General features: G+C 38.4%; 1 protein-coding gene across 6 annotated transcripts in view; it reads left to right on the forward strand.

The window, feature by feature from the left end:
• PHACTR2 (phosphatase and actin regulator 2) overlaps positions 1-23,464 on the forward strand; it is a 220,019-nt gene that overhangs the window by 117,797 nt on the left and 78,758 nt on the right. For all 6 annotated transcript variants that reach the window (XM_016119544.2, XM_016119547.2, XM_016119546.2 and 3 more), the window contains exon 2: positions 20,242-20,409. In XM_016119544.2, coding sequence (XP_015975030.1) covers positions 20,242-20,409 — 168 coding nt within the window. The remainder of the gene's footprint in view (positions 1-20,241; positions 20,410-23,464) is intronic.

A 23,464-nucleotide genomic window follows, 5' to 3' on the forward strand; every position in this document is an offset into this window, starting at 1 on the left:
TTTGCTCTTCCTTCATTGCACATATAACTCAGGATATCTTTATGCATTTATTTGTTCATTGTCTCCCTTCACCTGAACCTAAGCTCCAGGAACTAAGGGACATTAGCAGTCCTGTTTCCCAATGTGTTTTATTATTCCTAAATATATGCCTGACACCAAAACTGTCTGTTGAATAAATGATTAGCTGTATTTGGCCAGGTCATATATTAGCAGAGTGGTAGGAACTCAGTAGAAAGTAAGCAACATCCAAGAATTGTGGAGTTGTTTAAACTGATTCTCTAGTGTTTACCTCTAATCTCTTACGAGGGTGATTTCCTTGCTAATCATTGATTGTTCAGCTTGCCACATTCTTACTGACCTCACAATATGGAAATTGAAGATATTGCTCCCTTTTTCCATTTCCTCTGGCCTCTGCCCAAGACCCCATCACACATTTGCCACCCTCCCATGCCTCATAGTGCACTTTTGATTAGATCGGAATTCCATGTGTGTTCCATGTAACTGCGTGAAAGCTCATGACAGCTAAGCCTGTGTAAATCATGATTACATTTTCTTTCCTGCATAGCTTTTACTTTCCATACTTGTGTTTTTGTTTGTTTGGGTCCTATATACTCACAACCAAACTTTTCCCCAGTTACATAGATCTTGATAGGCTCAGACAATTTCTTTATTCTGTCAAGTTCATCTTTAAGAAGTTTATCTGTAGTCTTTGCCCTGTTCCAATTTGAACTGGATTTCCTCCAAGGCTACTACTGCCCAGCTTTGCCCTGGGATCTTTCCTCTGGTCTTATTTTTTATGTGTCTGTTTCCTTACTGTGGCACACAGGTAGCTTTTTGGAAGAACCTGCGAGGCATGTTTTTTGTTTTGTGTGTTTTGTTTTGTTTTGTTTTGTTTTTGAGATCTTGTATTAGGAAATGTCTTTGTTTTGGCTTCCTCCAAGGTTGATAACTTGGCCGGGTCATATAGTAGCCAAGCAGACTTGCTATAATACGTACAAACACCCCAGTCACTTAAAATTAATCACGATTAACATTTCCCTGTTTCATAGAAGGCTGTTTTATTCTCTTTAGCAAACAACTTATACTTAATTTTAAAGACTTTCTTGGATGATTGTTACACAAGTCAACTTTGACCTGCTTTTGTTGTTATGGTCTAAAAAATGTTTTATGAAAATTTAAAGGTTTTATAGCTGAATACACTATTTAAACTGAATACATTATTTACATGTTTACTGTGATGATAATGTGATAATTTAAAAAATATTTGCATCGAAGGTCTGTGTAAAATAATTGTACTTTCCCTGTATTTTTGTGCATTTCATTTTAACGGTGTCATCCATATTAGGGTACTGACCTGAAGGAGTCCCAAGGGGATTGCAAACTGACAATTAGTATGTCACAGACTTGGTGAGAATCATCCAGGATGCTCGGTAAAAAGACTTATGTCTGAGCTCTATATTCTAGACCAGCAAAATTAGTCTTTTGGGAAGGGATCTTAGAATCTGAATTTTTAACAAGCATTCAAAAGATTCTTAAGGTAAGAAACTTCTGCTGGAGGTAGCAGTTTTTACAAGGTGCCTTCGGATGAAAATTTCTCTTCGCTAACAATGTCTTATCGTCTCTTGAAGTAGAAGTGAACAAATGTGTAATTCAAAAACAGATATTCTGTACTCATTGCCTTGATGAATTTGGTAATAATATGTCTTATTTCCGAGCAAGTATTCTCATTGTCAAGTTTAATTTTGGCAAAATCTCATTGCCAGAGAATTTTTTGTTCCTACATGTTTTGTTAATATTATAAGCTGCAAAATAATTCATTTCCTACAATTGCCAGATTTGGGCCTAATATAGTTGCATTTGAAAGGAAAGAGGTTCTCAGCAAAATGGTAATTGCTATTTAAAGAAAGGACCCAAAATTTCAACTCTGTTGCCTTTTCAGGAACAGCCCCATGAACTTCATCTAAGGTAGCTGCGTGGTAATTACAAAATCAAAGAACAGGGCACTCCATGAAATGAGGTGTTTAATAATGAGTGGCAGGGACTGCAAGAAAGATTTTGGTAAAATTTATTTCTAAGAAAGGAGGCTGAGCCGTTTTTCTCATTTAGAAATGTGGTCAGCAAATTCTGAAAACTCCAAAAGGACCAAACGATCATTTATTTAAAAATTCTTTTCTTATGTTCCTTTTTGGATGATGTTTGGTGTTTTATGTTCGCCTCTGTTTGTACTTCAGGGGTCTTTCCTTTCATTGTTGTGTCTGTATGCAGTACATTGCTCACTGTGAAGTAAATTCCAGTCCATTCTAATCGGGGTCTCTTAAAAGCTTTTTATGAAGTTTCTCAGACGTGGAAGGCTACTGTTTGTCTAAAGTATCTTGAGGAGGACCTGCTAAGCATTGCTTTGGACCTTCTTTTCAGAATAAAAATGTTTCTGACAACCTCAGTAGTCCACAGGACTGAGAAGGGCAACCTGAGAGAATGACTGAGGAGTGTTATTCCTGATTTTATCTATTTGAAGGGATCTTGTATTTTTCAAAATTTCCTCTACATTTATAAAGTTAACCTGCCAAGCTGTCTCTGGAGGAGCCAGCTGAGGATGGAAACTTGAAATAAGCCAGAATGAGTTAGCTAAGCTCCTGTTGAATGTTTCTGTGGGCCTAACTGAGTAATGCTTCATTTTCCTAAAATCTGCTGAAGCGAAATTGTGTGCATATGTGCGCAACTAGTGTTCTGTCGCTTGGAAAGTATTTGGCTGCCAATTTTTTCAAGAAAACATAAAAAGAATAAAATCGAACTTGAGATATTTAAGAAAGAATCTAAAACTGTATTTTTTGTAAAAACTGAATCCCCTTTAGTCATCCAACCACAGAACGTCAGAAAACACATCTTCTCATTTTTCAAACAATGTTTTAATTTATAAAGCCATTATAAAGTAATCATAGCAGAAGCCTTTAAAGAATCTTTCTTTTCCCTTCTGCTAGGTGGTATGGGGCACAGATGAGGTTGAAAGCTGTGTGACATTTTCACTCTACCTTCGATGCATGAATAAATAGATTTATAGACAACAGTAAATGTCTGTATTAGTTTGCTAGGGCTGCCATGATAAATTACCACAGACTGATGGCTTAAACAGCAGAAATTTATTTTCTCACAGTTCTGGAGTCCAAGAACTTAGGACTTAGAAGTCCAAGGTCAAGGTTTGGTTTCATCTGAGGCTTTCCTCCTTGGCTTGCAGGTTGCCGTCCTCATATGGTCTTTCTTCTGTATGTGCCCATGTCTGTATCTAAACTTTATCTTCTTATAAGGACACTGGTCAGCTTAGGGCCCACCCATATGACCTCATTTTGCTGTATTCACATCATTAAAGGTCTTGTATCCTAATACAGTCATATTCTGAGGTACTTGGAGGTTAAAGACTTCAACATATGAATCTGGGGGGATGCAATTCAGCCCATGATGGTGTTCTTAAAGCAAGTTAACAAACTGAGGTTCATTCACAGTGACTCATAAGCACAGTGGATCCATTGTCCTTTTTCTGGTTTCTTCAGTTCCACTCCTCAAAAAGATTACAGCCTCTTCCCTGCTCACCTCCAACAATGCCACATACTCAGTAGTTTTGACTTGAATAAGAGGACACATTGAAGACGATGTTCAGCAATGGGAATCAACCAATGTCACTAGACAGTGCCACACAGAAAGTAAAACATGGAATGTAAAGAGTATAAGGGGCAAAATTAGAAAAGGGTCTATGCGAACATTATATTTCTGCCATAACTGTGTGAGAAATAATAATCTTGTGATTGGAGCCTCACCCAACTAAGTAATGGTGTGAAAAAAAACAGAACAGAAATGCTTATCATCCATCCCACTGTGGTCAGCGACTACATATGTGCCACCTGACTGGTTTTGTGTCTTCCTTTGAGGTCCTTGAATGGGAGACACTCTATTTAGAGAAACGTTTTGTTCTCAGATGTCACTACATGTATATTTTTTTCTGTGTGTGATTTTTCTTGCTCTCTATGCTTTCATTGTCTTAGATGTGTTTTCTATCCAGCAGTGACATGTCCCTGCACAAAGAGCCACTAAAATAAGAAAGAAAATGAATAGGGATGCTAAAGAAAGCTAGTGTTTAAATACCTGTCAAAGTAAAGCCAAAAGAAGAATGTTCTTGCCAGAAAATGCAGCAGCCTTATTGAGTCAGGTTGGTAATTCAAAGATGATTCACGTGTGACTAAACACGTTTATATCAGATCCCATACATGTTGCAAAACACCTAGCAGCCTTTCGATGATGGCTTCCTATCTCTTGCTGAATTTCTCAGGAAATTCTTCACTGGGGTGGACATTTGGGGTGGGCTTGCTCACCTTGTCACATGAAGATGGGGCTTCAAAAGCACACTCACCTCCTTCGGGTTCAAAATTCCTTAATTTAAGTGGGACAGGTCCCTCAAGCCAAATTTAAGTACAGAAAACTTGGGTGCAGAAGAATTAGTAATCCTAGATCCTCTCTTAAAAGGATTTAAAGCTTTCCAATAACTTCTGAGGTTACTTTCCAGTAACCTCAGAAATTAATTTAATTTTTTATGCCTTTATTTTTTTGGACCAGAAGTTTCCTGGAAGGATTTAAAAACGCTCCAGTAACCTCAGGAATTATTTCATTTTTGAGGCATATTTTTGGACCAGACGTTTCCTATAAGGTAGACTAGAGATGGCTGAGATAAAAAAAAAAAAAGAAAAAGAAAAAAAAAAAGAAAAAACATTTCATAAAAGCTGGATACAAGATTCAGTTTTCTTGGGCCCTAATCTGAATCCAAATAGTGATGAGGTGGGCAGTGGGAACTCTCAGCAAAGCCTCCACACCCATTTGTGGTGACGCCGTCACTTTATTCTTTCAAGGCATTTTTCAGATTAGAATTTGCTGAACGCTCAGCGTAAAGAAGGTTAAAAGTCACAGGACATCAGTGTTCTTCTAAGTGAGAACAACACTTCACTTGGATCCAAGATCCCGATGTTCCAAATTCAAAATCAAATATCCAAAGGCCTAAAATTGAAGTCTTACTCTATACAATGGAAATAACTGAAAAGGATTTAATGACTAATTACTTGTGGTTTTACAGTGTCAGTCCATTCTGATTGTTATTGCTGGGCACTCCAGTTCTAGGGGCTTAGTGGAGGAGCACAAGGTTCTCGTTAGAAGTTGATAAAGGGAAGGCTGCAGCATCAGCCGAGGTCTCTTTGATACTGATTTCTTAGCCTGGACGTTGGATGACAATTCTCAGTCACAGAGGTCTCGAGGACTTAGGTGTGTTTTGCATTTAAAGGTAGCCTGAATAAAGGGTCTGGGGTTGATGAAACGGAACTTTTCTCTTTAGATTTTGACATGAGGCATATTTAGAAACACGAGCGAATGCAACTTCCTGTGTTTGGCAGCTATAGCAACATGTTTTATATAGTTCATGCTTTTCAAAAAACCAAAAGCAACAAGTTAGTAGCCCAACTAGATGTTCAAAGTTCCATGACTGGATTTTCAACAGATCCACTTAGTGCTGTATTAACCCAGTAAGCAACTAGTCTTTTGAATAAAAGTTTTTTTTTTTTTTAACTTTTATTTTTGCAGGTTCAAATGCAAAAATAAATTGTGCAATTTCCCAGCTGGTGGGAAATAGAGCCAAGTTCATTCATGGCTGCTCTCTCTCCCATTCTTGTAGGTGAATTCCACCTTCTTGCTTTGTTCTTTTCCTTACTTCAGGGCATTTCTGCTGTAGGATAATGTGATTTCCCTTGAATGCTAGTTAGTCTCAGCAGCTCCCAGCAGTTGTCTCTAGACCAGTGGGGAACACAGGTGGCTTTATGCAGGAATCTATTACTGAGTTTGCGGGGGAGAGGGGAGGGTTGTTTTCTTGGAGACCTCTAAAAGGCCAGGAAAATATCTTCCAAAGAGATTTCACTACCCTGGTTGTTCCAGATCGTAAATAATCCACTTCTATCATTTATTTCCCTCAACACCTTTATACAGCCCCTTTCCACTTGCTTCGGTGGGGGCGTAGGGAAAAAAGTAGTGGGAGGAAAAAAAGAAGTAGTGGAAAGAGTCGACCTTTCTTGAATATTACTGAAGCAGTAAGACCCTTTACATACATTATCTCTGCCAGTCCTAGCAGCAAGCCAAGTGGTAACTTGGATTATCCCATTTTACGGATGAGGAAAATATTAAAAGATTGAGTGACTTGCTCAAGGTTACCAGCTAGGATGTGGAGGAAGATATTATTAAATTCAAGTCTTTCTGCCCCCAAAGCCCATGTTTTTCTTCTGTATTACTCACAGGTCTGTGTATATACTTAAAATGGCTCTCTTTTCAAGCATGTACAGAGCGTCACCAGGGTGCCAAATAAGCTGAAAAAATTAAATAAAACAGAACTTTTTTTTACTTCTCTGGAAGTTTTAATATAGAGCAACGCAAGTGTCAATCATCTCTCCATCTGCGTTTGCTCTCCTAACATTGGTATAATAGGAGATAGTCGATTCTCAGTTGAAAGTTGAGATATGAGAGGTGGTGTTTTTCTGTTTTGTCTGGAACAAACACTTGGTGCTGGTAGCCAGTCATAAAGAATGGTTCCTACTCATTGAGCATGTTAAGTTCTGTTGTCAGATATTTGGCACCACAACCTGAGCACTATGCAGAAGGCCTTGGAATTCTACTAGCTTCTGATGTGTTTTAGCGAATCAAAAGTCTGAAGTACCAGTACATCCATAATAATGTTATATTATGAAATAATTTGATTTCAGTTTTAAAACATGGGTTTATAGTTTCCTGTAAGCCATTTGGATTAAGTTCTAATTTAATTAGGTAATTCGCCTTTCCCATTTTCTTTACCATGAAGCTAAATTGCCTTTCTGACTTCCCCAGTTCGAAAGAAGTGAAGACTGAAGAAAAATCTGAGATGCCTAATGTGTTTTAAAGTGTTTAGAGAAGGAAGAAGGAAACGTCAGTGTGATGTGTGGGGGGAAGTAGCTCTTGAAAAAAAATTAATTTTTACCACTCATCACTATGTAAAAATAGAAAGTTCTTAAAAGATTTTTTCACACATCACTGATTCTGAACCTTTTTTTTTGTTATTTGCCTTTGATTGATTGTCTTTTTAAAATTACATAATAAGCAACAAGTAAGTTTTGTTCACCTGAAAAAATTGTCAGAAAATGTCTGTACCATTCTTATGGGTGTTAATCATCCTTCCTGCTGGCTTTGATATTTTCTCAGTTTCAAACTTCAGTGTTTGTTATATTATCTTTCAAAATATTTGGAATTCTACAGGAAGGCACTGTTGGAAACAGTTTCCTCTGTGTGAAAAATCTTAAGCTAAAATAAATCGCAGCCTAGTTAGGCCAGGCCTTGCACATTATTGCCAAACATGAATAACTTAGTTATTCATGTTGCAAATATTTATTAAATACCTTCTATGGCCTAGGTACAGGGTGGGGACAACACTCTTTCGGTCCTTGTCCTCACGGGACTCCTGATCTAGTAGGGAGAGCTAATATTTTATTCATATACTTACTCCTTAAAGAAGCAATCTTTTTTTCTCTACTCACTAACTAACAACATTTAAAAATTATTTTTATAGCTTCTGGAAAAGTCAGTGCACTGCAACGAGCTACTTCTGAAGTTCAGTTAAGGGCTTTTTTTCTTCATTCTAGTCTGCATTCAACATTCCTTCAGGCCAGTATTGAAAATCTTAATAAAAATTATATCAGGAGAGAATTTTGGAATAAGTCCGTTAGCTGGAGGGTGGCCGAACTGGGTTCCGAGGCTCTCTGTGCCGTGTTGCTGTCCAGTCCTGCGGTACGACTCATCCTCCCGAATGCTTGCGTCACGAAACATGTGTCTGTCATTTTAAAGAAAGAAACCAAAATAGAACATCTTGACAGTGGGATATCCTTAGTAACTATGCTGGAGAAAAAATCAAAAGCAACTCTAAAGACATTATTACTATAAAATTATTTAGAAAAAAAAAACCACTCATAGAATTAATTTCTCCTTTCTCTCTCTCTCTCTCTCTCTCTCTCTCTCTCTCTCTCTCTCTCTCTCTCTCTCTCTCTCTCTCTCTCTCTCTCTCTCTCTCTCTCTCCTCCTTCCCCCTCCTTCTCACTGAGTGTGTAAAACGAGGAATGTTAATCCTGTGCTTTTCAGCAATTTTTAAATTGTTCTCTGCTTAATTTGGAGAGGATATTTCTACTTTTTCTGCAACATTATGAAAGTAGACTAACCCTCTGTAACCCTCAACGATTTTGCCATGGATTTTATCTCCGACCTGGGTACCATCTTATGTCACGCCTGTCACTGGAACTGTTGCTCAGCTGCCACGATGCAGCCTGCCGGTCACCCACGTCCCCCGTGCTCTCATTGCATGCGTACCTCTATACGGGAATGGATGCTTAAATGATAAAGTCCGCCTTCCTCACAGACTGTAAGCCTCCTAAGGGCCGGGGTACAATCCATTTTCGTTCACCGTTGTAGCCCAGGTGCATTACCTTGTTTCTAATGGTTGCTCAGTCAATTATGAATGAATGACTTCGTTCTGCAGTAAGCAGATCTTTCTACTGCCTCATCTCTTTTTGCACTTTACCTTGCTCCTCTTCCTCATTTTGCGTGAAACCCGCCCCTCTTCGTCAATTCTTCCCCTGCGACTCTCCGTAATGGAGGCTCTGTTCTCCTTAACCTCTCACCACTGATGTTCGAGCCACTCCCGACTGTCATGTCCGCCCATTTGGTGTCCAGTATTGCATGTATTCTCATTTAAAGTGCATGCCGTCCTGCCGAGTTTTTCTTCACATGTCTTTGCTGCTGTCCTCATCTCCTGGCTCCCTAGTCACTTCCTCTTATGCACCAGGTGGGCTTCAGGCTGTCCTTCTCCACTCCAGGTCTCGCTATGATCCTGAGGAAATTCAGTCCCCGTCTCTTGGACTTTCACTCTTTCCTTGCAGGCTCTTTCCCCTCCGCCCGTAAACACGCTCGAGAGCCCCCAACACTTTGTGAAATTAACACGAATAAATGTTTTCCTTCACCTGATAATTCCCAGTACAAAAGAAGTCCAAAGTTCTTTATTTTGAAAAGCCTCCTAAATGTTATTATTCTCTAAGAGTTTACCTCTGGTCCTCGACTGCTGCTTTTGTTTGGAATATTATCACGACTAACTTCAACACTGACTTCTGGCTAGTATGCCAGTAATGTATTTCCGACTGTCTGCTAGACATCTCCCCCTGAATGTCCTGCCAACATCCGGAGCTCATGGTGCCCGAACACAAGCCATGAGCCTTTTTTCCGCGTCATCTCATCTTCACATTTCACTATATCCTCAGAGAGGTATAGGTCGTGGAGCTCTGTGACTTCTCTAGGCAGTTCTCTGTCTCCTTACTTCTTCCTTTGGGTCCGTTCTTCATTTCCAATTTATTTTCACTGGTCCTGTCCAAGTTCAGATGCCTGTATTGTTGCAGTCACCTCTTACCAAGTGACAGGGATATAAATCTAGATGCCTGGCTTACTTTTTATGACTAATTGACATAAATTCTCCCAGCACCCTGCATTCTATTGTGTAAGCTTGTAGGGTTCATTGCTCCCTTGGGCAGAGTGTCCAGCATTCTATGTGCGGCCAGACCTCTGTTCACAGACACCAGAACTTGGGAACTTGGTGTGACTGCCAGGGGACCGTTGAACTACAGACAGGGTTAATTACATTATCTGTAGATTTTTTTTTTCAGGATTCTTTTGTATCCTTCTGCCTTTTGACCTAAAGATATTGGTCCGGATTTATTGTTATTTTAATAATACTTCTGTTACATTCATCCTCTATGGGAAATTTTAAATACTTTGGGCTGAGGCAACATATAGCCAATTATTTAAAAGTCATGAAGTTGCATTTGATTCTATTTTACAATTTATAGGTAAGGTCCGCCAGCTTCTCCCATAAAGTTTCATCCCCACGTACGTGCTCAGCATAAACTGAGTGGTGGTTATCGTAATAGAGGAGGCGAAATTCTTTTACTTGGTAGTTTGTCCACTGGAGGCGTGTTAACTTTTTCTTATTTTTCACAAATACAGCACATTCGCCACACACCGAGACCTACCCCTCACTTTAGACCCAGAAAAGTTGTAGGAGATGGCTAGGGAAGAGGAGGAAGGTAGGAAGTGAGTCGGTTCCCTTCCTGTTTCTCATCTTTCTAGCAAACTCCTTGCTGTCACTAAGCACCGTCATCATATCTGTTTGTGGAACCCTTTGCTAATAGTGGTAACAATGATATTCAAAACTCAAGATGCTCTTGTTTACATCAAAATGGACTTTCCATTTGCAAAGTGACCCTTGTCCTACTTAATCAGGGTTCCTTTAAACCCCAGATCTGAGTGGCATTATTCAATCTGTTAAATATCCTGCAGCAGGTCTAAGGGATGTTGTTCATGTCAGTGCATCAGGATGTCATACAGCTGCACAAACATATTCATTCTTCAGGCCTATCGACCACAAGTTTAAACTCCAAAATTCTCCGTCAGTGCTTGCACACAGATGGAAGTCCTTAGGAGCTTTTCCCTTTGGGAGTTTAACAATAATGGCTGCCTCTGTTAGAAAAACAAGTCAAAAAACTGATAGTATCAAATTTCTAAAATTAATACTATGGTAAACAAGGAGGCCGTGCAGTCAAATGACCATAGTCAATGCAAGTGAAGCATACGCTCTGCCTGCAACTTGCATAACTTGACTGTGGTTGACACCGGGCATCGTTTTAGAGAGTAAAACAGTCCCTGCCCCAACTCTTGCATTAGTCCGAGGAATTGGTTGGGGGTGGAATTAAGTTCTTAGTCATTGGGGTTTATGTCTTGCCTTCTCTTAAAATAGAGCCCTATCCCCCCCCCTACCCATGACCCTCTGACCCCTTTTATACAAAGGATGCCCTGGAGGCAAACTATTGAGTTTAAAACCCTCTAACTATCTGTGACCCTGGGCAAGTTGCCTTGGTCTCTCAGGGCTTCTACTTCCTCATTTCTAAAATGGGAATACTAATAACACCTACTTCAGAGGGTGACAATTACTGAGGCAGTATTCAGAAAACACTTAGAATAGGTCTGAATGTGGCCTGCAAGCTTGACACACTCAGCACAAAGCAGTATGAGAACCATAGAATCTTTAAAGTTGGAGAGGAGCCAATCTACTCCTAGTTTGAGCAGAGAAATATTAGGGTTTTTGCTCAGGGTCACAGGGTTAGTTTCGGAGCAGACTTGGGTCTGAGACTCAGCTCTCTTCTTGGCTAACAGTTAACCATCAAATTGGATGGTCAAAGCTCAGAACATTAATAGAGATTTATTGCCTGTCCTGAATATGCAATGTATTCTTTGCTTTATTTTGTTGTTGCTGTTCTACAATCAGAGTCTTAATGCTCTTTTAGAGTTACTAGAAGGTGCTGCTGGTTCACCATGAGTTCGGTTATCATAATCCAATAAGGATAGCCTTGTAGAGAGAGGAAAAAGGCCTTGATCAAAATCAGATGACCTAGACCATGTCTTTGCCACAAGTAAATGATTTGGGAAGCCACATAGCCTTCTTAGGTCTCAGTTTCCTCATATATAGGATATATATATATCATGTAAAACTCCTATTAAATACAATTGTTCTTATGATTGGTAGCTTCGTCCTCAGTGTCTCTGTGGATTGCATTGCTCAGAACTGCTATTTGCTGTAATATGCAGAGTAAGAATAAACATGAAGCTGTCATTATTTACAGAAAACAAACTTCTCCATCTTTAATCTTGCCTCTGAGCAACCTCAGAAGATTGGAGAAAGGTAGATTAGCTCTCCCAGAAACCCAGTAAGGGAAAGGAGATATTATTTGCGTTTTCAAGGTAAAGAAAATGGTAATGATTTCCTTTCTAAAAAGAACTGTGAATGAAACTCACCATTTTCAAGTACTCTATCAACTAAGGTCTTGCTGAGAAAGCATATTTCTTATATTTTAACTAACTAGGTAGCTTTGCTTTGAAATGTTCTGTGTTTAGATGAATCTCAGACATAACCTTCAGTGAAAGAAGATAGATACAAAAGATTCGCGATATAATTCTACTAATTTCAAGATCAGGTGAAACAAATCAGTGATGCTAGAAGTCAAAACAGTGGTTATTTGGGAGAAATGGATGGGAGAGGGTAGATTAGGAAGAGAAGTCAAAACAGTGGCTATTTGGGAGAAATGGATGGGAGAGGGTAGATTAGGAAGAGAAGCACAAGGAAGCTTCTTGGCCTGAAAATGAACTAGACTTTGGTTTGGATGGTCACTGCATATACAAAATCATTTACTTTCTGTATGTGTGTTATACCTCAAAAATTATTTTGAAGAAGCTCCATGTTATTAATTTTAGTGATCTTATTTCGAGTTTTTTTTTGAGAACTTTATACTTTCAAGTGACAGAAGAGTGGAAATTGGCAAATTTGGAGGCAAGTTATAGGAGCCATCTTCATCTAGGGGGACTAAAAGTTCTTCATTTAACTCTATTATAGCAACATTTTTCACATTCTATTCTTTTTTTAAAATTTAATTTCTTGTTTACATTCTGTTCTTTTACTCACGCTGGATTTTAAAAAGGTGATGGCTAAATAATTTTAAAAATATTTTTAGCCATGATTATTACCTTAATGTTGAAAGTATCAGCTGATGAAAAGCAATTTTCTTTTGTGCCAACTAAGATCTTTTCTAACTCTAAAATTATATTCTCAGATTTTTAAGAAGTGATAGATACATTTATACATAAAAAAAATGCAAAAATGCTCTAATTCCTTTTTTAAAATTTCCCATTGACCCCATTGCACATGGTCAAGGACATGACTTTATAAATTTGTTTTTAGCTTTTTCAATAAATATGTATCATCTCTCTGTTATGAACACGATACTGTGATAATGAGAATACTTTTCTTGGTATTACTTTAAAAGGTCGGCTGTGTTTGGTTTGTTTACTTTTGGGCCATTCTCTCTTTGATTTCCACTGAAAAGGCCACTCACCTTTGTGGTCCTAGTTCAAGTTTCCCAGTCTGTGAAAGGTTCCCCAGCCCCCCAGTTTACTGCTCCCTTCGGGGCTTCTCTGCTTTCGCCTGTGTTCCAGCACCTCCCCACCCAGCTGGCTGGCATCATGGACCACTGGTGTGTCTGCTTCCGCCACCCCCGCCATACCGTGAGCTTAAGGGCAAGCATCCTGTCTTATTGGCTGTGAGGCCTGGGCCTTACAGAGTGAGCCATGGTCCCAAGTTAAAGCAGGCTTCAGTACAGTGGTTAAGACGCCTATCTCAGGAAGCAAACAGAACTGACTTCTTAATCCAAACTCTGCCGCCTACTTGATGTGTCACTTGAGGAAGATACTTACTTATTCTTTATGCAGCCATATAATTTAATCAATAACTTTATTTATTCTTTATCTGTATGATGTGAACACACATGCACACACACATGCATGCACACGCACCCTGTCCCTGATAGATGCTTAGTCTCTGTGAATCTTAGTTTTCTCATCTCAAAAATGGGACTGATAATGCTACTAATCTCAGAACTGTTGTGAGAATCATCTTACGCTGATAGAGGTAAAGTGCTTAGCCCAGTGCCTGGCACACAGTAAATACTCAATAAACATTCGTGATTATGAGTTCTGCTCTTAATGAAGTACTCACTAATTTTCCAGTTTCGAGAGAGAATGAAACCAAGTGGGTCAGTGCCAATTCAGTGTTGGCCACTGGTCATCAGACCTCTCCTACCGACATGAGCTGTGAGACGTCTGTTCCTGAATTGTGCCACTCTTCTCCCATGAGCTCAGGAAGCAAAATGGACGAGCTAGAAAATGCATCCTCAGTTGTCATAAATAAATTTAAGCCCTGTAAATTTACTTTTGATACCCAAATAAAATTGTATGATTAAAAACAGTTCGGCATTAGTTACTTAGAAATAGAGAACTTAAAATTTTTTATTCCCCCATTTTCCATTTTATATTCGCAGTACATGATGCTAATCCAGCATGGTGTGCGCACATGTGGGTATGTGATGTGTGTGTGCGCGTGTGCATGTGTGCTGGATTATAAGTTTTGATCTCTCTGTATGGTTCCACAGCAACTGTGGGTGAGTGCTTCCTGCTGCCATTCTGGAACCGGGCCCACTGTCTACCCTCGGGGGCTAACAAGTATTGAAACAGCAATTCGAGGACCTGGAGATACTCTCTTAGTAATAAAATACTGAGAATTGAAAGTGTTAACAAAGGGAGAGATTTTGGAGAGAAAGACAAGCAATTATACAGCATATTTCTTTCCAAAACTTCTTTGAGCAGAACTCTTTACTGTTGAGAAAACACAGTATGCCCTGAGGTTTCTCTAGAGCTGATATCCTCTCCCCTAAGAGACTCCCAAGTCCTCATCCTCAGTGACCTCCATACTAGCTTATGCCACATTTTAACAAATGAAACCCTTATTTTAGAATATTCTTAGATTTACAGAAAAATTGCATAGATAGTATAGAGTTCTCATATACTCCCAGCTTAGTTTGTCCCATTGTTCATCTCCTATCAGTTATGGTACATTTATTATACCCAGGGAAGGAGCATTGGTACATTACTATTAAGAAGTGGGAATATATATACATAACTTATTTGTAATTCTCTACAGATTTGTCTGATCTCTCACATTTATTTATTTCTTTAATATTTATATAAGTCTGGACTTACGCATATTTATTTTATGCTTCAGATTATAACCTAATACTCCATTATTTAATTTGTTGCTCAAATTGTTTCAGCTTTGGCCTTTGGGACTCTTTCAGTTGGCTCCTGTGTAATGACACACATTTTGATTTTTCTGCTCCTTTTCTCTTGCCTTCCACTACTCATTTCTCTTACCACAAAAAAAAAAAAAAAAGAAAGAAAGAAAAATGAAAAAAGAAAGAGAGAGAGAATTGATCTAACCCAATGTCATCACTGATGAGCAAGAGAATAAGGATCTCCTTTAGACAGCTCAACACAGGTTAGCGGCTGGCTGCCTGAGAACCATTATTCAGTTTCATCTGTGATGGCTCATTCCATCCATTTGCTCTGACCTTGTTGTCTACTTGATTCTGTGCCCAGAAATTGTACGTACACCCCTGTGTATGACAACACATAGCCGGTGTCGTTGTGTCAGTGGAGAGAGAAGCCTCATGTGAATGTAGGGAACAAAAATATTTTCTCTTCGTGCTGCTCTAAGGCTTCTTCTATGTCATAGGTTCTGCGAATTTAAAGGGGAAAGAGGCAGAATTATAAGGGAAACTTAAAAACTGTAATGCAAATTTAAAATAGAGCGATTAATAGTATGTAAGCATAATGAATGACGAAAGCACAAAGAGAGTAGCCTAAAGGTGTCGTGCATGCGTCCTGCGTCATCCCCGGGATGCCTACGCTGCCCCTGAATGGTGGCCTCCCTTCCCATTCCCCAGCTCACAGCCCTTCCAAGAGTCCTCTTCACGGTCACCTTCTCCTCTCACTCTCCTGGGCCAGAACCGAAGCATCTCCTGCTTGGGTGTGATGAGAGAGTATCCTTGGCAAGTGCCGGGTATCAGGGAAACACCATCTTTTAACATGAAGAGGGCTGTTAGCTCTAAGCTTTATTGAAATTCACTTTACCAATTACGGAAGTCCCCTTGTGTTCCTGCTGTGAACGTGCATGTGAGGACTGGATGTTGGATGTGGTCCTGTTCTTTTCCTGCATCTAGTGAGATATCATACAGTTTTTCTTAAATCTCTTAATACAATGAATTGCATTCGTTCTTAAAATATGGAATCAGCCTTTAATTTCTGGAGTGATCATTATTTGATACTGATGTTCTATCTTTTGATATATTACTGAATATTGTATAATTTTGCCATTTTTAATATTTCATTAACCTTTTTATTTTAAAAGAAAAAAGAAAAGTAGCCTAGAAGTTATATTTTAAGAAAATAAAGGTCGATTTGCTTGTTTTATTTTATTTTTTAATGACCTTTTACCTACAAAATTGTGAGAAGTGGAATACTCTGCCACATTTGTCTCACTTCCTCAGGGGCTGAACTAATTATGTGCAGAGAAAAACCTAGAAAAAAATATCTAAAATATCACATAACTACCTGATATTACAAGAATACTACAAACTCTCAGATTTAATTTTTCTAAGAATCCTTGCCATTAAATTCTCATATCTCAGAGGGAAGACTGTCCAAACCTATACTTTATTTTATCTGGTAATTTCATGTGTTTTTGGTTTCTATATTCATATTCGCATGGGAACTGCTTAATTGATAAGTTCCTGTTTAGGTGAAAAATAAAACGTGCGTGTAATCTGAATTCTCACCACTTTGCAGCGTGGGGAAGTCCTGTTAGATGTGAGCTTGTTTCTGTGGGAAAACAGACTGAGTTGTGTCATTTAAAATGCCTGCATTCAAACAACTAATGGCTATTTCTTTTTTATTGCATTTCAAAATATTTAAATAATGTTTTAAATATTTTAAAACGCTGATCTCAACTGTGAAAAGGAAAGTTTTTGATGAATGACAGATCACTCTTATTATGATAGCTGGTAAAAATTAACATTTAAAACAGCCAGGAAATTTTGCCTTTCATCTGAGATTTACCTGACAACTTGTTTTTATCTGTGTGTAAATGCAAAATTCACTAAAATTGTGAAATTTTTTTTTAGAAAATTCAAGCTAATTTTTAATGGCAAATTGGTCCAAAAGAAAAATTATAGAAATATCAATGGCACTGGCAGTGCCTTAGGTGTTTGCATGAAAGGAGAGCATTAATGTGTTTATACTACTCAAAAGCAGGTGACAATCCCTTTATGTTTCTACTGTAAGAGAAATACAATGGTAATTTGACCAACTGTGCCAACATATGCTTTCTAATCGCAAGTGTAATTTACTATAATAGCCCAGCAATTATGAAATTACAGGTGGATTCATTCACTGGGGGGAGATGGGGGGAAGTGTGTGTGTGTGTGTGTGTGTTTGTGTGTGTGTGTGCGCGCGTGCCCGCTACTGTGGTCATTGGCACTTGCCCAGGCCCTTTCCAGAGAGGAGATAAAGACTAGAATTGCAAATGCATAACAAAGGAAGATAATGGCTGTTAATTTCATATGCAGCTATGAATTTAACATTAAGGCTTTCATTTTTCACTCATCAACTACCTCACTCAATCTCCCCATCTGTCACTTTCTGTCACCTAGGGAATTACTTAATTTTCGTGTTTTTTTTTTCCCGTGTTTATTTTTGTTTTCAGGAGTAAACAGACTATTCTTAAATGGTTTGGGTCCAAAGCAGAATTTTTATGGAGTGTCAGGGAACTAGAAATGTGGGTTGAGGGAAAATGACCACTCAATGTGTGTCTAGAGCCACAGAGGTGAATTTGAGATGGACATGTTACTTCCTATGTTTGTAGTAGTCAGCCCTTTTATATTTCACAACATTTAAACGTTCAAAATTAAGCCCTGCAGCATGAAGTCTCGATGAAGAAGAAACACCATTTGTTCCTCTCTGGGTTTGCCCCTGGTTTAATAAAGGCATTTGGACAGGAGTGGAAGTGAAATAAATACGGATTTTACTTTTTCACTCTGGCTTAGCTTTAAAAATCAGTCTATTGCACATCCCTCTGCCTATTTACCATGGCCAACGCGGGCAGGGTGAAGTTGGGTTAGGAGCCATACACAGAACTTGCATCTCGCTCATGGGAAGAATAGGATTTATCGTTCTTGTTTAGAAGGAGTGCTCATAAAGATTTAGGCGGTGGCATGTACTGATTCTTTTTGAATTCAGTTCAAGATTTTTTCCTGGCTCTTGGTATGTCAAGTAATTTTTGATTGAAACATGGACATTTTCGTATCATGTGGTAAGACTCTAAATTTTATTGAATCTTTTGTTTTCACTGGCTTTGTCCGCCACATCTCCAGAAAGTGAAGCAAGGGGTGCCACCTCATTACTGCCAGGCAGAGGGAAAATCCAGGTTTCCCACTTGCCCTTGGTTGTTGCTTGGTGGTAGAAATGGGGGAGGTAGTGACTCCTTGTCACTGTTGGGCACGGTGGGATTTCCAGATCCCCACGGAGTCTCCACCAACACCAGAGTAGGTGGGGGTGGTCTTATTCCCACGGGGCAGTGGCTTGATACTTCCCCAGTGTTAAGGGGAATGGAGGAAGAGAGATGCCTTTCAGACAGGGTTGGCATTCCAGGCTCCCACACAATCTCCATTGACATTATAGATGATGCTTCATTGCCGGCTGTCAGGCGTGAAGGTCCCTACTTGGTCTTCTCTGTTGGATAGAGCTGCATGAGAGTACAAGTCTCGTTTCCCTCCTCAGCCTTTGCTGGCATAGATGGTCATAGTTTCCTCTACGGTATTTGGCTGGAGTAGACCAGTTATTGTTTAAAAGTTTTCTGTCTTGCTAGGCTGTTCCTTTACTGCTCCTTTGGCTAGAGATAGCAGCTTTTGTTGAGGCTTTGTGGCCTGTGACCATTGGTATTTCCAGACTGGTGACTGCATCAGCTATAGGTCTGATTTATATGAGGCAAAAAGGAAACCCAGAGATCTTACCTTCACCTTGTTTCTTGGGTTCTGAGATCCCAGGCTAGTCTACTTTCTTTTCACTTTACGTCTTCTTATGTTGGTTTATATATAACACCCAGGGTTTTTAATTTGTATTTCACAGGAGGAATAGGAAAAAATAAGTCTGTTCCATCTTTCTGCAAGAAGTCCTTGCCATTCGTCTTTGTTTTATTTGTTCTGTTTTTCCTGTTATTTTTGTTAGGAAAGTTTTGAATGTGAGAGAGACTTATGCAGTTAGCTACAGCAAATCCACCACCTAGATTCAACACTGAAACATTTTGCTATATTTTACTTTATTGTGTACTTGTCTGTCTCTTCCATCTATCTATTCATTTATCATTTTTGATGGACCTCAGTACACTTCACCCTAAACACTTCAGCAAAATCTGATTAATGGCGTGATTTCGCTACTTTTTTAGGGACTTTTTAAAATGTAAATTTTATGTAAAGTGAAATGTACGATATCATAAATACCATTTGATGAGTTGTATAATCCATCCCTTATTGAGATAATTTCCATCACCCCAGAAAATTCCCCCACACCACTTCTCAGTTAACTGCTACCTCCATCTTACTCTAAGAAGTAACTATTGTTCTGAATTTTTTAGTTATTCTTTTTTATTTTTGTTTTTTTGGGGCGGGGTTTGCCATACATTCATTTTGCCTCTTTTAAAACTTCATATAATATAACCACACAGTATGTACTCATTTGTCCCTATTTTTGACCTAGCACAATGTTTTTGTGATGCATTCATGTGTTTGTAAGTATCAATGGCTCATTTTTTTCTCAGGCTGAGTGCTATTTCACTGCATAAAAAGTACTATAATTTATTCTGGGTTGCTTCTAATTTTTTGCCATTAAAATTTATAGTTGGGATAATATAAGTCATCACTGTCTTCCTTCTATTTTGAACATAGTGTAAGGCAATGTAAGGTTTCAGGCTTTTTGACTAATTTAATGCTTAAGGCATTTAAAGGTATGTTCTGACTAGTTAAATGATTAAAGCATATGAAGATATGTTCTGGCACACACAATACCCACATTTTTCACATATTCCTTATCGCTCATGATAGCTATCAGTTTATTTGAAGCTGAAAACTTTTTTTTTTTTTTTTTTTGGTAATGGAAGCAAAAGATAGTTTTAGCCTTGTAAAAATTAGTGTTTAGATTTTTGGCGCTAAATTTTATTTGCCGAAGGAGAAACCATAGGTTTATCTACATCACGACAGAAATTTTCATTACCAAGAATGTCAGACTGGCCTCTGAAGAAACACCCTATTTCAGAAATACTTAGACTACTCTATTCCTGCACAAAATATTGGTGTAGTTGTTGCAGATGGATTCACCTGTGTTTCACAGACCCTTATTTGTCCGGTTCTACCTATTGTGTAAGTCTCTTGCTTCTTTTTTATTCTCCCAAATGATTATCTAAGGAGACTATAATTTCTTTTTGAGTGATCAATTTACTGATTGTTATCGGGGAAGTTCTATTAGCTAAGAAACGAGGCAAAAATACCTCATGTGAGACTCCAGTTAAAATGGGCATGTTCACTATTAACAGTGAAGGGAGAAATAGATGATGTTTTTTCAAACTTTTATTACAGCTTCTCTCTGATTTTACTTTTCCTTATACAGTTGATGGACTGGACAAAGCTTCGATAGCAAACTCAGATGGCCCAACAGCAGGTTCCCAAACACCTCCCTTCAAGAGAAAGGGGAAACTCTCCACCATTGGTAAAATCTTTAAGCCTTGGAAATGGAGGAAAAAGAAGACCAGTGACAAATTTAGAGAAACCTCAGCAGGTATGAATGTCATCGCTTTATTAGAAGGGAAGATAATTTGTTAAATTCTTCAAAAAGTGAAAAAAAAAAATGTTTGGCAGGGTTTTTTTGTTTTGTTTTTGTTTTGTTTTTGAGAAAAATAATCTGCATTTGAAATGAAATTATTTTATTTAAGGATGAAACAACTTAGAATTCTGATTGCCTTCTTTTCCTATTCTGGCTCCCTGATATATTCTTGGTTTTATATATATACTAGTACATTCATATAAAATGCCAGTGTTCAGAGAGCAGGGAGGCGAGGTGAAAGTTAGAAGTGGAAGTGTTATTTGTCAACATCGTAGCTGCAAGTATCCGTTCACACACACACCACATGCACACACTGTTACTTATCTACGTAGTTTCAATAGCACAATCCTATGTGTTAATTAAAAAATTTTTAATGTATTTTTTTAATGTGTTCTGTGGACAAAATTTGAATGACTGTATGAAAAAAAATGTTGCTGTATTTATTGTTTAATTTTAAATTTCCATCCTGTCTTTAGGACAAATAACTGGACTTTGTCCTAGGGGAGCCATAGCCCCACTGGTGTGAAAATATTTCATTGTTATTTTATTTTGTGAATTCGTTAAACCTTAAGAATTCTATTATTTAGTACGTTTTTTATGGACTCATGGAGGAAGCTGGCTTTAAATCTCCGGCCAGAATTAAACCCGATTTAAGTAAATATCCAGTATTAGTGGTGTTTTATTTATATATCTTGATAAAGTTCAGCTTTTTCCATGGTCGTAGTCCAAAACAATCCCTTCATCAAAATTCCTTATCGCGCCACAGTCTAATATTGTGTCTGTATGTGCGGGGTCACAGAACATATCCTACTGGTCCATGCCGAGATAAGAGTTGACCTTCATTTTAGTTCAAGAGCAGTTAAATAAGATAGGAAATACCACATGTAGCATGAGGGTATGGCTTAGGGACACCAAAGCTTCCTAAACAAAATTCATTCTGATGCATTCGTAGTCATACAATTTCTCTGAACACTTAATATTTAAGAGGAAATCATGATATTATGTCTGGGATTTGTTTCAAAATAATCCTGGAAGAGTGATGAATATAGATGAAAGAAGATTGGCCACAAGTTGGTAATTGCCTAAGCTCAGCAGTGGGTACATGGGGTTTATTCGCATCTCTCTATATTTGTAGATATTGGAAACGTTTTATAATGAAAAGACAGAAACAGAAAAGAGACTTGACCTAGAGGGAAATGATTGCTTGGTGGTCAAATCCTCTTTAGTTCCTAATTGGCTTCTCAGGTTATGGGACAGTGGGAAGTGGTGGACAGAGAGTGCCATGCTGAGTGGGGATGTCTGGGTTCCAGTAGTGTCCTTGACACCGAGGCGCTGTGTCACCTTGAGCAAGTCAAATCAGAGTTGAATGAGTTGAATTCCAGAGTGTTTTCAGTGCCGTATTCTGTTGTCGGTCCTTGACTCCTTCCAACCCCTGGCTTGGCACCTTGTTCTCCCTTATTCTTCAGCTGTGAGTGGAACCACATGGCCATTTTAACTGCCTCACTTTCATGGTTTCCTAAGCATGGGAGAAACTGGCTCTTCACGTTACCACAGCTACCCAAGATGGTGAGGGTGCTGGACAGTAACAGAGAGGATGGACATGTCTTCAGCTGTCTTTCTTGTCTTTTTAAAGAATAAACTGGATTAAAAACTATTTAACATATGCGGTGCATTTGTGAAGAAAATTAGCAAAAATGTAAGAACAGTTTTCAGAGTATTAGTAGAATTATTCTAGAAATTAGCATAAATAGAAGCCCAAAGAAATGAAAGAACTTACCTGACTTTCACAACTAGTTAGTACCTGAGCTGAGACCTGAGCCAAGATTTTGGGTTCCCTCTTCAGCCCGTTTCCTGTTTTGAAAAGGACAGCTTCTCTCTGAGAGAAGATGCTCCATTATTGAGAGATTTTTCCACCTTTGTAGAAGATACCTTTGTATCTGCTCATTCTTTCAAAATAACACACCATCTGCCTTTTTCTAGTGTTTATTAAAAATGAAAAATGAATCTGGACTGCTAACTTCTCTCTCCCTAAAGTAGAAAATACAACTACAAAGAAATACCCCTTCAGCTTTCTCTGTCGCCTCCTTTGAGTTATTTCAACAGTAGGGAAGCTGTAACATGTTTCCACCAACCCCGAATATTTAAGAAAAGTCCTTGTAAACAGCCTGAAGTGTTATTTTATGTTATCCCATAGTTACTGAGGATAGTCTGGCCATCTTTGTATTCTCTTTTTCCTTTTAAAATTCACACAAGATTTTATACAAAATTTAGCTTCAGCAAGTTATTGGTGGATACTATATCCCTAGTTCCTAGAGTCTTCCAAACTACGTTAAAACTTGAGAAAATTATAAGATGCCTATTTGTTTTTTTTAATTTTCATCAAAATTGTGATGTAATAGAATAAAAACAAGCCAAGTAGATGAGTTAACAGTTCTTTGTGAATTTGCCTCCTACATTTACTTGCATGATTTTTTAAATCCATATTATCGCTAATGTTCTGCTTGAATTTTATGAGGTTATCAAGTGTCTCATTATAAAGTATTTTATCGTCACCTTACACATATGTTTATTGTACAGCTTAAATTTCTGCTGAGCTTTGTGGAATGTATACATAAAGCCTAAAACACAAGGAAGCACAAAACGGTAGATTATGTTTTTTTCACGATGAGGAAAGATGTCACATCTAGAGGAAAACTGATGCAGTCGGAAATAAGCAAGAAAACTCTATTTTCTGTTTTAATAAATTATCTCAGGAACAGGGAAATCTAGCTTTTTGGATATGACTGAGGCCATGTGCTATCTGACAAACTCTAAAGTATACCTTAGGCAAGACCCACACTATCTTGGGATATGAATGAAGATGAAGTCCTTCCAAAAAAAAAGTAACTCTTCTGTGTTTTTCCTTCGCTTAAACTCCTGGCTTTATAGTCACATGGACACAAATCTTTTTCTGTTTTGCTTTGCAGTGATTAATACCACCTTTCCTAGTCTGGGCTTCTGCTGTAGGAGT

This window comes from Rousettus aegyptiacus, unplaced genomic scaffold, assembly GCF_014176215.1.
Source record: "Rousettus aegyptiacus isolate mRouAeg1 unplaced genomic scaffold, mRouAeg1.p scaffold_m13_p_1, whole genome shotgun sequence".
Classification (NCBI taxonomy): domain Eukaryota; kingdom Metazoa; phylum Chordata; class Mammalia; order Chiroptera; family Pteropodidae; genus Rousettus; species Rousettus aegyptiacus.